This window comes from Leiobunum rupestre, chromosome 4 (assembly GCF_980474605.1).
Source record: "Leiobunum rupestre chromosome 4, qqLeiRupe1.1.hap1, whole genome shotgun sequence".
In the NCBI taxonomy this organism is placed as follows: domain Eukaryota; kingdom Metazoa; phylum Arthropoda; class Arachnida; order Opiliones; family Sclerosomatidae; genus Leiobunum; species Leiobunum rupestre.
In genome coordinates this window covers 49,898,373-49,912,860 of record NC_143387.1, presented here as the reverse complement: position 1 = coordinate 49,912,860, position 14,488 = coordinate 49,898,373, and the positions used below count along the sequence as shown (strand labels likewise).

Here is a 14,488-nt window from a genome sequence, read left to right as displayed (position 1 = left end):
TGCGTTTTGATTTGACTTTTAATGAAATAAACACATTAATGCGTTTCTGGTTTGAAAATAATGCAAAAACCTAAAATAATGTGTTTTGCAACAAGTCATTTCTCTAAGAACAAAAATTTTAAATTTGAAAATTTGTTCAAAATTGAATTTAACGTATAAAATAAGAAATAAAACCAAAATCTGTAAATCGAAAATTTGGTCGTTAATGCTTTTGTGCTTTGCACGGCAGCATATTCCCTTTACGCGTCAAAGGGTGGTGCCCCCATATGTATCCGCCACTGAGACCACGCCTATAAATTAAGCATGTGCGAATATTTATTTTGGGTTTTCGGGTCGAGTATCGGGTATTCAAAATTTTGCTTTTCGAGTATCGAGTCGAGTATCTAAATTTTATCGGGTTTTCGAGTATTTAGGCTTAGATTAAAAAAGGGGTTTCGAGTACTCGAGTAACCTCGGGTACTTGAGTAACTTAGAGTACTCGAATAATTATGCTTAGCTAAAAATTATGGTTCGAGTATTCAGTTCTAAATTTTATTAGGAAAAAACAAAGTTAACTTTCAAAACTGGTGAATTAACACCGAGTCATATTTAAAGCTTTTAAATATACTACGCTACTGAGCCTAACTTTCCAAACTAAAATTAAACCACCTACAAAAGGTTCGTGACTAGTGATTAACAAGCTACCAAAAAGTAATGGGAGGTGAGGGAACTTTAAGTTATGGTTAGGCTTTTAATTTCAGTTTCATTTTGTACCTTTACTTGCTTTTAAAACAATATCCAATTAGGAAGAACCTAAGAATTTATTCTGACTCTTCGACCAATTAGAGGGTTTAAGGCCAAGCAAAAAAGATGTTTTTTTTTGGGAAAAAATCCATAAAACGTAACGGGTTTTTTTTTCGAATATCACGCCGAAACCTCGCGGGTAGGGCCTTTGCAAAATTGGCCTATCGGGTACCCGAAAATCTAAGCCTATGCTTTGAGTTTAGACCCGAAACTTTTTCGGGTTTTTTTAATAACAATTTTCGGGTATCGAGTCGAGTACCCGACTCGATACTCGATCGAGTACTCGATTAAAATCGGGTACTCGCACATGCTTACTATAAATTAACCCATTAAACTTTTTGTAAGTCAATTTTTTTATTGTCACCTGGTACTTACAGAGGTGACTTCATTTTGAAATAAAATGGAAAATTTCATATCCATTTGAATTGTAGAAAATTGAGTAACTCTTAACCTTTACATAAAATTTATTTGATATAAAATGGTTGTGAAAATAAACATTTCATAAACACATTTACCTACATATCAATAAATTAACCAAATGAAATTGCAATTTGTAGTAAAAATAATTAATTTAATTGAAGAACTTTGGAGACCAAATTAACACTCATATACATCATCTCTGGCCGATTTTTTTCAAAAGTGTCGATGGCTAAGCTTCGAACTTCCTCCCATGCATATAAATCTCTAAAAAGAGAAATATATTTATAAAATATGTTCTACAAAATTAAAAAAAAATTAATTTTATGTATACCGATAAATTGGACCCAGAAACTTCATTCTCCCAATCTCCGTTACGAAAGACAAAGCGTAAGGCACAATTTCTTTCCATCGACTAAGCAAACCCAGCCTAATCCAACTGTAAAAATACAAATTCATGGTTTCCTTAACTTTTTATCCTAAATTTAAGTTGATCTTTAATTAAAATGAATGTTTTCAATTACCAAAATCTTATTTCCGAGTTATGGTTGTTTACAAAACCAAACAAGTCGGTCATTATGCCAATTTTTTCCACAGATAAAGGATCTTTCTAAAATGGATTAAAAACAAAAACTATTTATAATTTCAACCCAAATTAACAAAATCATACCTCAGCTAAAAGTAAATTCAGAAATTCCAGAACTTGAATAGAGCTAAGTTGTTTAAATTCATCATTGGTTGATTTTAAATCATCTACATTCGAGCTTATCCATTTTTGACTTAATGTGGTACACTGATTTCCTAGAGAAGCATCAAACCTGCAAAACGAAAATTACATTTAAAGATGGAGTTTAAAATATGTAACTATAAAAACTCCGTGACAAAAAATACTTTGGTTTAATTGGTGGCATTCCAGGCTTATAAAACCAGCTGTCAAAGTCAACAGTGTTTAATATGTCCACCTAGAGATCATTTTTATTTAATTAGTACAATTAGAAATATTTGTGATAAATTGTAATTTACCTTATCATGAAAGTATTTAAACAGAAATTCCTTAAATATTAAACTGTCAATGGACTTGAATTTAAACTCCTCGATATAAGCCCGTAGAAAACCCTCAAAAACCTCTAAATTTCAACGGTTTATTTTCTAGACACTGAATTCAAGCATTTGTTGGATAACGAACCTTTTCCACCCAAAAGCTGTTCCAAGAAAAACAGCAGTGAATGTCCTTTTTCATAAGGAACTCTCGAAAAAGCTTCGTCCGGGTCAATGTTAATTAGGTTGGGAATCAAATTAGTCAATGGGTTATTTACTCCAAAAGTATCAACCTTAATGCGAAACAAATTAGTAAGACAATAAAAAACTAAATAAAAATGAAACTCAACTGTGTATTGGAGTTCTTTCCAGCCACCTAAAGCGGCAAAATGCCGATATCTCTCGTCATTTAATTTGCTAATGATTTTGCGTTCCACAAACACAGTAAAACCTTCATTAAGCCAAAAATGCTCAAAGTTTCGGTTTGTAACTAAATTGCCTGTCCAGCTGTGGGAAATTTCATGAGCGACTACATTTGCCAAGGATCGATCACCAGCCTAAATTTTGAATAAGATTAAGTTCATTACAATTATACAGATGAAATATGGAAATTTTTACCAAAAGTGTGGGAGTTAAGAAAGTTAAGCATGGATTTTCCATTCCACCATATGGAAAAGATGGAGGCAGAACTAGTAAGTCGTAAATTCCCCAAATATAAGGACCTAGGAAGCTTTCAGCTGCTTGAAGCATTACTTCTGTCTAGAATATTATCATTTTCAGAAGTGTGTTGCATTTCCCTTTAATTCAATATGAATGAGTTACTTCGGAAAATTCATACGCCGACTTATCCACGTATTCTTTTTCAGCCCATACATGGCTTCTTGGTCCAATTTTCCTATAAAAAATATAAATGCAATGAATTATAACTTTTTTGAACTGTAATAAAATAAAGCTATATGTACCACTAATGCAACTTTTGTCAGTCACAAATATTTGACCACTTTTGCATTGTAACCAGACTTTGGGCAATTTATGTTGTCACAATAATTAAACAGAACAAAAATGCTTAAGACACAAAAGTCATAGTGTGAATGTAATACCTTGATTCTAATGCTCCCACCGCAATAGCGATTAAATAACTTGGAATTGGAATTTTTTGAGTAAAACTAAAAGATTTCCTATTAGGAAGTGCTGAAGCATCTTGTCCCTCACGTTCCGCAGACATGAGGACAACGAGTTCATTTGGAGCGCTTATTTTAGCCGTGTATGGTGCCTTAACTGAGGGAGTGTCTTGACAAGGCAGCATAGATCTTGCGTGTATCGCCTATTGTCAATATTAAACGCCGTTAATTAAAAGTGTGCAACTAAGTTATAATTTCATATATACTTGGCATTGGCTGTAAAGATAAGGGTGCTTTTTGCCAGCCGTTTGTTCTGGTTTCATCCATTGTAAAGCGCTGGAGTTAGGGGACGTTTTATAATGCACCCTCACACTTTTTCTGTATTTAAACAAGTTTAAAAATTGACATGAGTTTTTTGAAAAAATAGGTAAACTAACAAAATCTCACATGGATTTGGTCAATTTAATCTCTAATTTTGAGCCAAATGCCTGAACAGGTTCCCCAAGTTCAAATTCTAAAGATCCTCCAGTTTTGTTGCCTTCAAGGATTTCAACATTTAAGATACTGAGGTCGCGAGTATCAAGAATCTAAGATCAAAATGGAAAATTGGGCAATGACTTTATATTTGAACATGTAATATATATATTCATACCAAACTTTCTGCTCCGTCAAACTGTTCCAATTCCAAATCCACATATCCTTTTAATTTTGACGTTTCAAAGTCAACATCTAAATTTAAATGAATGGATTTGACAGAACATATGTCAGGTCTTGAAAATGAATTTGGATCTCCAGGACTTAAACCTTCAGGCCGCTTATGAGACATTCTTAAAAATAAGCCAATAATAATTGACACTAGAATGGTAATCAAAGCAAAAGGAAGCGACATGGTAAACAGCGGCTACAAACAAATTTATATTTATTTATACAAACATTACCTTTAGTAAATTAGTATCTAAAAGACTACCTACAAAACTTTTCAAAGTTTGTACCCGAAGATGCTGTAATACAAGGGACTAAACGTAACAGCGACTCCCAATTATATTGGTTGCGGATTACGTCATCGGGTTTCTTTTCCGGTATCGCCTTGCATCTTCCTCAATGCCTCTTGCAACTGACCAAGTTGTCAAACGTTTCAACGCCCCGAGGTTCCATCGGCCCTTAGTTTAAACTCTGGTAACGTGAGTTTCTGTTTGGTTAAAGGGCCACAGGATCTTTTGAAAAAGTCGACTCGAATTTCCGCTAGCTCCTCCACTTCCGTACCTTGTGATTGCAGTGTCTATCAATCAAATTTTGGAAATTTTGCGAAATTATTCAGTGGCGCTTATATTAGCACGATTATTAAATAATCTTGATATGGTTTATTTATTTATTTATTTAACTAATAGGAACTTGGCCTACCAAGCCGAGTCCGGCTTTTGCGCTGGCACTTACAGGAAGGTAAAGAATCGTTCGCATAGAAAAAGGTTATCGGTGAAAAATATCAAATCCATCGAGATTTTTTCCGTTGATTGCTGCTGAACGTACCCCAAGGTTCGGTCAGTGACTACTAAAAAATAAATTAAGATAGGAGGCTCACTAGTCAGGCTGACTACTTAAAAAATATCCTTATGTCCGACCCTGGTGCTAGCGTCGGGCGGCGGGTCACATCCAATCAGAATTTTTTAGCAGACACCCTACATTTTGGCAAGTACCATAGATCAAAGATAATTTAAACTCGTACCATAGATTCGAATACTGAGAGCTTTCCGCCTTTCCTATTGACAGTTTTGTTACGAAGCGTTTACCCTTTTCCGGCACGTGACCTCAGAAAAATTGGGCTCCATCGGTTGCGGTAAGGTGCAAACCAAGGAGCGAATTTTTTCTGAGTTCCAGAGGGAAGTGGGTAAACGCTATAGGCAAGGCGCGACAGATTGATTTCGAATCTAGGGTAAGAGTATTATCTTTGCATAGATAAAAGAAATGTATAGGTCTAGATAAATTTCGGGCCGTCTAAGCTTAACATAAAATACGGAATTGACACCTAGCAGACACCGAGGAAGGCACGTGACCAAGAGCGCGAGCTCTCTTTAAGTCTCTTAGCATTTTAGTACTAAGTGCTTGACCTTTCCGCAGGCCGTAGTCTTTAGACACCATCTGTTGGTGGCTTTTAGTATCATTTTTAAGCAGGATACAATGGCTCTCGCGACGATAGCACTAGCTTTCTTACCGATAGATAGCGCCTTATAAGGATAGTCGGCAGAAATTACGCGTTTCTGCTAGCTGTCACCTCCGTATTCACTCCCTTTGAAATATTTTATCTAGACCTTTATATACGTTTCCTATATCTATGGCAAGTACTTAAAGTCCTCCCTCAACACCAACTGGTGGACGGCGGTGGCAAACGGCGTTACTGCCCTAGTCCGCGCTGACGCTGTCATCATTCTGTGTATCCCAAAACTAACTCTTAACTAAGTCATTACGGGTACCGACACCATACCGTGTGCCTCTCAAAAAAAAAAGGAATTACGGGTAATTTATAGAATTTATTTTCCTCTGAAGTTGTGGAAGATGCCGTTGAGAATAATGGTTACGTATTGGTAAGTAATTTATGACACAATATTAATCGTAGTACTTATAAAAGCAATTTAATGTTATATTTATAGCGGAGCATGAGGCTACGAGCCAAAGGTACTACATTTATTAAATATCTCATAGAGTCATTGTACAGCAATAAGACTTAAATTATTATGATTTATAATTATTTAGTTCCTCAAATTAAAGAAGGAACTAGACGCTATATTTCCTGGGAAGCTCGACTTTGTAAGTTTCATTCATGTGAATGTGAAAAACTTAAATAGGCGGTATTCTTGAAAAACCAATATCTAGGTCAATCATTGCCGACTTGGAGAAACTTGCTATTGCCATTTTAGTGGCAAATGTCAAAACTAAAGTTTTGGTACATTGTACATAGTCTATCCTAATTTAGTGTGCTCTATCCATATGGGTATATACAGTGAAATTCAAATACTAGTCACTAATGTGGCCCTTTAATAAATGTATAAAATAGAATAGGTGACTATGTATTTTGCCAAAATTTACATAGCTATAATTGTATTGGGTAGCTATTCCATTTTTCTGCAATGAAAGAGGAAATGATTTGCTATCTATACTTTACATACACTTGAAATCTGGTCCTTATAATTGTAAGCGAATCATTTTGCGAGATAAGAGTTGCACTCCATTCAATTAAATGGGCAAATACCACGTTGATAATGCTTTAAACCTAAAACAAGTAAACCAATACCAGCAGCTGCAAGTCCTTTATAATTGCGGCCCTTCGTAAAATATAGCTAGACTGCAAAATGTTACCAGTAGCATTACACTTAAGGAAATGTTTATCTTAGCGAATAAATTAATTTGCAAATTTAGACGGGTATCCCAACCAAAACTACAACCGGATGGCTTGAGGTTGAACTTGAAGATGGCACCATAGTTCATTCCAAAAAGGTATATCTGCCATTGTATAATGAAATTAAAATTAAAAACTCTGATCAAATATCAAACTAGAATGGAGATGGCTATATTGACACCAAGAAAAAAATGGAGAAGATCATCAATGGAATCCGTGAAGCGTTAAATGAGTGATTAACAATAGCTTAATTTTGGCTATAGAAAAGTAACGTGTGAGCAAAGTAGGGCCATTGAAGCAGGTGACTTAACAGATTTTAATTACAGTGTAATCTGAATGCTGCAGATGTTTCAGAAAATAACTTTCTTATTGGGCTTTGTATGATAGTACAGAATGAAAAAAAATATTTTGCACTTGAAGTTAACAAGCCAATGTAGTCTGGTTATCTTTTGAAAATCTAATATTCCAGATTATATTTTCCAAATTGTTATTGTATCATAAAAAGTAATGAAATTTTCAGTTAAAAATTTCTTATTAAAATTCATTCAAGAATTTGAAAGGCATCTGTATTTTCACGTTACGCTATTAAAAATATATTGAACACTGGTTTTGTTTGGGTTATAACATGGGGTTCAATCCAAAGAAAATTATATTTTATTCTTCATATCTGGTATATCCAAAGTTTTACCATAAGTACAATAAGTTTAAGTATGAATGTCTATTCTTTTTAAGCCCAATTTCTAAAGACGAGTCGGGGCCATTTTTTTTTCGGCCCGACCCAACCGGAAAAACATAAAAATAAATTTTGCCCGATCCGACCCGAAATAATCGAAATAAAATTTTGCCCAACCCGACCCGAATTATTTAAAATTAAATTTTGCCCGACTCGTAAGAAATGAAAAAAAATTTTGCCCGACCCGATAAATTAAAAAATCGATTTTGCCCGGCCCGGCCCGGAAACTCGACAAGACCCGAAGCACCGCCGCAATCCATAGCATGAAGCTTTTTTTTTTAATTTTATAATATGGTGTAGATGTAGATATGCAATATGAAATACATAGAAATCTCATAGGTAACTAGAATGCTGCCGTGTAACTGGCAAATGGGCCAAACGCCGTGGCAGACGATAGCCAGATCTCAGCCAATCAGAGCTCAAAGAGTGGTTCTGCCAAGAATTTAATGTCACCAGAGAGAATGACGTCACCTATCTCATGCTATAGTAGCGGATCCAAGGAGGATTATTATCCTCCTTGGCGGAACCACTTTACGGCCTCTCATTGGCTGAAGGTTCAAGGCGAACTGGCGTCAAGTTCTTTAGTTCTTTAGTTCAGTTTACGCCCGACAAAGGGTTATAAACCCATCACGTCGAGACAAGGAGGAGCTAGTCGTACAGGTTCAGGTACGCAGCAAGGGCCTTTCGGAATTGGGCCCTGTTGGGGATATCGTTGAGGGAATTCCACTCCTGAACGGAGGAGGGAAGAAATGAATGCTTGCGCACGGAGAGTCGGAAGCCCGGAAGAATCATGGAGGCGACACGATTTCCTCTGGGAGGGCGACGCCAGTCGGACAGGGCCGCCGAGAGGGGAGCAAGCGCACCACAGGAGCGGTGAACCACACTGTTTACGATGTCGAGACGCTTTAACCGACGTCGCAAAGAAAGAGTGTCCCATTTTTTGTTCTTGAGTACGTTTGTCATAGATGTACTCCACGCGAAACCAACACTGGCCGCGAAGCGAAGGGCACGGCGCTGTATAGTGTCAACCGCGTGGGCGCCACTCACTGTTGACGGAGACCAGACTGCTGAGCAATACTCCAAAATAGGGAATACATAAGTATGAACTCCCAATGACTTTGTCAAGCTCGGCCGTAGGCGGCAGCATTCTAGTTACCTATGAGATTTCTTTGATGAAATATAACAAGAGGCATTTATTTATTTAAAGAACAAAAGTTAGTTGCGAAAAAGTTGAACCTTTTAAATTTTTTCTTCGAGGACCAAGTGTCAGTCCCGTGCTGTAAAATACACGTCCGTTACTCGTTTGTGACGCGGGGAATACCTAGAATTCTTCTAAGGTTCCTATAAGTACAAACGTACTTCTTCTAGCTATATTTTTTCAAAGTACGCCGAGACACGCGACTCGACTTGCAAATTTGCAATTAAACGCCGGGAAATTGAAAGTAAAACCAAAACTAAACGTAAGAGAAGGTTAGGCGAATCGGACGACTGAGACAACCTTGAATTGATACTTGGTAGTCAATAGACTCTAGTCGCGCTGCTCGCAGTACTCATTACGTCACTACGAAGGGCCGAAACATTTCATACGCCCTACGCAGTCGCGGGTAAGGGTCGGGCCGAGCCTGTTTTTAAAAGCCCGGCCCTTGTGAAAATTGGCCCGGCCCGACCCGGTCCATTTAATTTCAAAATAAAAAACCCGGCCCGACCCGGACCCGATGGAAAGTTAGCCCGACCAGTCCCGACCCGAAATATTCAAAAGTTAAATTTGCCCGACCCGACCCGACCCGACCCGACCTGACCCGTAGAAATTAAAATTTATTTCTGCCCGACTCGTCTCTACTATAACTTCCTTATGGAACCTTTCCTCGACCTTGACATTTTCACCAGCTCTGACTTGGACCAGCAACCTAACGGAAGGTATATTATAGTCTTTGGTAGTAGAATATTTCGCCTGTGGCATTTAGAGATTAGCGGGGGGCCTGTGGTTAAAATCAGTTTGGTGTAAAATTTTGCTAATTTTCATTATGTTACTTATGACTATATGTAAAATAATCCCCCCCCCCATGACGAATTTCAGACTACACCACTGATGGGCGAAGTTTTTCAATTTACTAAGTTTTTCTAATCCCAATACCATACCTTTACAAACTCATACCATACCCCATTGCATTACATTACAACTAATACAAGAAAGGGAGAAAGAGCAGGGAGTGGTAATGATGGGGCCAAAGCCACGATATTAGTTTGTCGTTGCGAGGGGGTTAAATTTAATAAAATGGATTACAGACAACTCTACCAGTGCCTTCAGTTTATTTATTAATAGTGTTACATGTAGTACTATCCAGTGTGGCCAGGCCCATCTTTACCATTGGGCTAAGCTATTGGGCGCCGCGCTCTGGAGGGACGCTGCATGTCTGGCCCTTTATATATATTCTTTAATTTAATTGTAAAGTATTCAATAGAGTAGTATCGCCCTGTAGCTTTGGACTATGACCGCCATTTTGAAGGCAGTTTTTTATCTATAGGAAAAAGCATGGGTGACGTCGACATACGTCACGCCGATATTACTCTATAAAGACCCGGCTAAATGAAAAAGGGTGCCTCATTTATCCCAAGGGCAGGCGCGGCTCCAGAGAGAGTGGGCAATCGGGGCATAGTTAATATTTACCTAGTGTTTAATGTTTTTTTTTGTATTTTTTTCCTTTTTTTTAAATTTTATTCAAGACCGAAAACTATCCCTACGCCCCCTGAGTGTGGCGTAGGCATGCCATTGGGGATAGATAATGAAACTGCCCATTTCTTGAAACCGTCTGTAGTATTGCTAAAAATATTTTATGCACAAGATATCTAGACTAACTAACAATATTGAAATTGTATAACTCTCTGACTAGTGTATTTCAAGTTAAGTTATCAAGATGTATTTTACATCGGTTTTCGCAAATTAGAAAGGTTTTACAGAATGCCGATAGCTCTCATCAGCAAGACGACTAGAAGGCGATAACATCACATCTGCAAAAACCAATTATTAGTTGGCTCTCTATCTTTCTCCCTTCATGGTGCTTTGGGTATTAGCCTAGCTGATGACAGTGGCGTAGACAAGGGGGGAGGGGGTTTCCAGGTCAGACTTTCCCTTTGACTGTACTAAATTTCCACCCCCTCTTAACAGTCACATACTTCGACCCCCCTTGACGAACTTCTGGCTACACTATTGGCTGATGATCATGAAAATTTTGCATTAGTATTTTATTCGAAAATTTTATAGTATAATAAAAAAATTACTTCAAATGGATATAAGAATTTTTCCACTTTATTTCAATACAATCTGCGGAATGATGTCACTTAGGTAAGAACCAGGTGACAATAAAAAAAACATTGGCTTACAAAACGTTTGTAGGGATTATTTAGTGGCCTGGCCTTACCAGAGTTATACCCAATCTAAAACCTTAAAAGCGTTAAAACTGGTATTTCATTTCTATATAAAAACAGGCGATTGATAAAATAGGTTTTTCTATAATCGTATTTAATAGGATCAAGGAACATTGCAAAGAGCAAAATGATAAAATTGGAATGTAACTGATAATTTAAAATAAGTTAATAAAAAATATACTGTACTATTTCTATGATCATAATAACTGTACCACTGGTCAGAATTTTAGGTGAAGCTGCCCCAATGAAGGTTCACAATTAAATAATCCTAGTCAGTAATTAATAGGTAAAGATGTTTGGTGTAAATAAGTAATTGTAAAATTGACTACAAGGATTTTTGAACAGGTGACCTTCATGGGTTCAGTTTCACTATACCATACCTGTACAACATCTTTATGATAATTTAAACACCAGGTTAGATAAATTGTACACAATTTTAACAAAGGAATCAATTTAGCACCAATTAAGGACATTTTTCCTTGCCTATGTATAGCAAACCATTTTTTTACAGTTAACTATTTAATATGTTAAATATCCCCATATTCAAAACTGGAATGAGATGATGAGCTGTCCGAGGATAAGCCTTCAGGTACTGAAGTTAGATCTCTCTGTCTACGTTGCCTGGCAGACGGTGGTAACTCTAATTTCATGCGGGTACGAGGGGAAGCTAAAACAGAGTCATCGCTGTTATCCCAACCAGGGGAAGAAGCGTGTGATACGTTAACTCGATCCTGAATTATGCGTTTGTACTCTTGAATGGATTCATTGAGAGACCAAAGTTGACACAACAGTGACATATCCAGCTGCCTTAATCCCACCTAATATTATTAAACCAAAATTAGACCTAGTGATAATTATTTTTGCCTGGAAATTATACCCAAAATATAAGTTACGAGAAACTACTCTCACCATTTCTTTTCTCAACAATGCAAGCTGCAAATCAAGACGGGATCTAGATGATCCCTGACTATCACTTGATTCTCCAGCAGGGGCCTCAAGCCTTGGAGTGTCTACGTTGATCTCTTCAATTTTAGTTCTGAACACAGACGGCCTTTCCATGGTGCCTCTACTAAGATCTTGTTGAATCATGGTTCTCATTGAATGCATTCTTTCCATCTCTTTCCATTGACTGCTACTAAAATTCAATAATGCACTCAGACTTTTTGGGAGAGGTGGCAAACCATGAAGAGATGCCATTTTTGCACTAAAAATCCAAAAGATAATAATGTGAAAAACCATATAAGATCCTTAATCAGTGAGTTAGCTACACGCACATCTCATATAATTTTCGGAAAAAAGAACTTATTAGTTAAATAAGTCAATGAATCGTATGCACAGGAACTTCGAAGGCTAACATTTTGTCAACAGGCTGTTGTCGTAGTGTAAGCAGACGATACTTAAAGAAAATATTATTTACGATACATAGGTGGCACCACCGCTTGATAATAAAGGTGCTCATCCGAAACAGCGTCCGAATCTACACTTGTCGGGAAACTCAAACGACATATTTAAGGCAATGAACAATTTTTAAATTTTTATAGGCGACTTAAGTGGCTATCTCGTTTTAAATAGGTTTCTTAAGCCGGAAATTAAAAAGAAAAAAAGATTCAAAAGCTAACAAATTTACCAATGTTGACATCAAAACTAAGAGTTAGTCCACCCTTACAGAATCAATTTTAATTATCATGTAGAATTAAATTATGAAGTAAGTAAATTTGTATTTAGGAATTTTGGCATTAAAGATAAATAAAAAAATGTATAGAATATTGAAGCATATGTTTTAAATAACGCGGTTCTTGACTGAACAAATAAACTTACACCTTTTTTTAAATATATTAGTAACTTAGGTAAATATGGGTCATCCCAGTTAATTCAGATAGAGTCCGCTAACGTGCGTTCTTTCGCTTGTTCCGGGATTTCGGAGTAGGGTAAGAAGAGTAAGGCTATGACGTCTTTTTACTCCGATTCTGTGGTGGCTTGGAGTAAAAACGTTCTACTAAAATGGTTGCCTGTTGCCTTTTTAGCAGATAAATTCTGCCTAGCAGACGAGAAAATCCGATTTATTATCTTTACTCCTCCTATCCCGAGGGGTCCGACACTCTTTCAAATTTCGTACACGCCAGTGATTTGAAAATTTCTACGGGAAATTTAAGAAATCTTCAAAATTCTGCCTAGCAGACAAGAAAATCCGATTTATTATCTTTACTCCTCCTATCCCGAGGAGTCCGACACTCTTTCAAAATTTCGTACACGCCAGTGATTTGAAGATTTCTACGGGAAATTTAAGAAATCTTCAAAATTCTGCCTAGCAGACAAGAAAATCCGATTTATTATCTTTACTCCTCCTATCCCGAGGGGTCCGACACTCTTTCAAATTTCGTACACGCCAGTGATTTGAAGATTTCTACGGGAAATTTAAGAAATCTTCAAAATTCTGCCTAGCAGACAAGAAAATCCGATTTATTATCTTTACTCCTCCTATCCCGAGGGGTCCGACACTCTTTCAAATTTCGTACACGCCAGTGATTTGAAAATTTCTACGGGAAATTTAAGAAATCTTCAAAATTCTGCCTAGCAGACAAGAAAATCCGATTTATTATCTTTACTCCTCCTATCCCGAGGAGTCCGACACTCTTTCAAAATTTCGTACACGCCAGTGATTTGAAGATTTCTACGGGAAATTTAAGAAATCTTCAAAATTTACAAATTTACAAAAATCGCAGCGAAATTTTCTTCGCCCTTGCTAAGATATCCGAGGCAATATCCGAGCTCGGCTTTAAAGGCTGGGTCCGAGGGTGGGTCGATGGGGTCAGCCCTCGGATCTACCATAGGGTTTGCCGAGTGTTCGTTCACAAACTATATATTTGTAAAACAAATGGGATTTCTACCATCATCTTCTAGCGCTCAACTTAGTCTAACATTGTTGTTGTATAAATCGTAGTTCTACTTCACCCACCTATACATCGATCTTGAATTTTGCTCCGTTTTGGTTTTTGTCTCAGTTGCCGATGCCGATGCCGCCGTGTCGCGCATATCTCTTCAACGGTTAGGGCTAGAAGAGTCAATCATATATCGTTCGAATGTACATACATCGCCATTGATAGCCTTTCATAAAGTTTTCAAATCGGAGCCCTAGAAGTTGGGCATTTGCCCAATTTACTATTTGCGGTGGTTTCGCTTTAAGTGGTAGATATTTTTTTACCATTAAGTCCGATAACGTTAAAAAAATATTATTGGATAGGTTAGGATACAGCGGACCTACAACTTCGGTTATATCAGTAAATAATAAATTTAAGTATAGTTTTCAGGGTAATTTACGGGACCCCAATTTTCGTGGTTTTATATTTTGGCCTAAAAATCTACATAGGCCTACAGTTCCTTAATTTAAGTCCGATTTTCATGAAAGTTATATTTTTGAATAGCTGTAGTTTACATATAACCTAGAGTTGCAAATACTAATAGTAAGTTTTTTGGGCAGCGTATACGGACCCCTGCAATTTCCAACATTGTAAATCCGCGTGTTACGCGCCCGTTTCCCTCTAGCGTTTTTCAAGGCCGTTCAGAGTGTGCCGCGCTTTC

The 14,488-nt window shown here is 37.1% G+C and overlaps 3 protein-coding genes and 1 long non-coding RNA gene across 5 annotated transcripts in view; 1 reads left to right on the top strand and 3 right to left on the bottom strand.

Annotated features, from left to right (window-relative positions):
- Positions 1-4,864, bottom strand: part of LOC149948114 (leukotriene A-4 hydrolase-like) — a 28,297-nt gene extending 23,433 nt beyond the window's left edge. For both annotated transcript variants that reach the window (XM_090172972.1, XM_090172973.1), the window contains exons 1-2: positions 4,794-4,864; positions 4,298-4,638 (exon numbers count right to left, since the gene is read on the bottom strand). The gene's annotated coding sequence lies outside the window, so the exon portion shown is untranslated. The remainder of the gene's footprint in view (positions 1-4,297; positions 4,639-4,793) is intronic.
- LOC149948115 (leukotriene A-4 hydrolase-like) lies at positions 1,230-4,274 on the bottom strand. The gene is made up of 14 exons (XM_090172971.1): positions 4,012-4,274; positions 3,807-3,946; positions 3,626-3,737; positions 3,339-3,562; positions 3,061-3,133; positions 2,857-2,997; positions 2,589-2,795; positions 2,387-2,531; positions 2,224-2,327; positions 2,092-2,162; positions 1,871-2,018; positions 1,725-1,810; positions 1,535-1,639; positions 1,230-1,467 (listed from the first exon to the last, which is right to left on the bottom strand). The coding sequence occupies exons 1-14, from the start codon at positions 4,246-4,248 to the stop codon at positions 1,350-1,352; spliced, it is 1,911 nt and encodes a 636-aa protein (XP_090029097.1). The 5' UTR covers positions 4,249-4,274; the 3' UTR covers positions 1,230-1,349.
- An 861-nt stretch (positions 4,865-5,725) lies between the features above and the next one.
- On the top strand, positions 5,726-7,330 carry LOC149948113 (uncharacterized). Its single transcript, XR_016480408.1, has 6 exons — positions 5,726-5,938; positions 6,005-6,029; positions 6,108-6,161; positions 6,771-6,848; positions 6,909-7,017; positions 7,077-7,330. It is a non-coding gene; the product is annotated as an uncharacterized LOC149948113 (long non-coding RNA).
- Positions 7,331-10,768: 3,438 nt separating this feature from the next.
- Positions 10,769-12,309, bottom strand: LOC149948112 (leucine repeat adapter protein 25-like). The gene is made up of 3 exons (XM_090171651.1): positions 12,184-12,309; positions 11,819-12,113; positions 10,769-11,727 (listed from the first exon to the last, which is right to left on the bottom strand). Exons 2-3 carry the CDS (start codon positions 12,104-12,106, stop codon positions 11,437-11,439), a joined length of 579 nt encoding a protein of 192 aa, XP_090027777.1. The 5' UTR covers positions 12,107-12,113; positions 12,184-12,309; the 3' UTR covers positions 10,769-11,436.
- Between the last annotated feature and the right edge of the window lie 2,179 nt (positions 12,310-14,488).

What these genes read in the sequence shown, in the direction of transcription:
- LOC149948115 (XM_090172971.1), bottom strand. Translation starts at nt 4,248, where the DNA reads ATGTCGCTTCCTTTTGCTTTGATTACCATTCTAGTGTCAATTATTATT. An exon ending in ATCTTTACAGCCAATGCCAA is followed by an intron (nt 3,563 to 3,625) that starts GTATATATGAAA and finishes TATTGACAATAG; the next exon opens with GCGATACACGCAAGATCTAT. An exon ending in TGAATTTACTTTTAGCTGAG is followed by an intron (nt 1,811 to 1,870) that starts GTATGATTTTGT and finishes AATCCATTTTAG; the next exon opens with AAAGATCCTTTATCTGTGGA.
- LOC149948112 (XM_090171651.1), bottom strand. Translation starts at nt 12,106, where the DNA reads ATGGCATCTCTTCATGGTTTGCCACCTCTCCCAAAAAGTCTGAGTGCA. An exon ending in CATTGTTGAGAAAAGAAATG is followed by an intron (nt 11,728 to 11,818) that starts GTGAGAGTAGTT and finishes TAATAATATTAG; the next exon opens with GTGGGATTAAGGCAGCTGGA.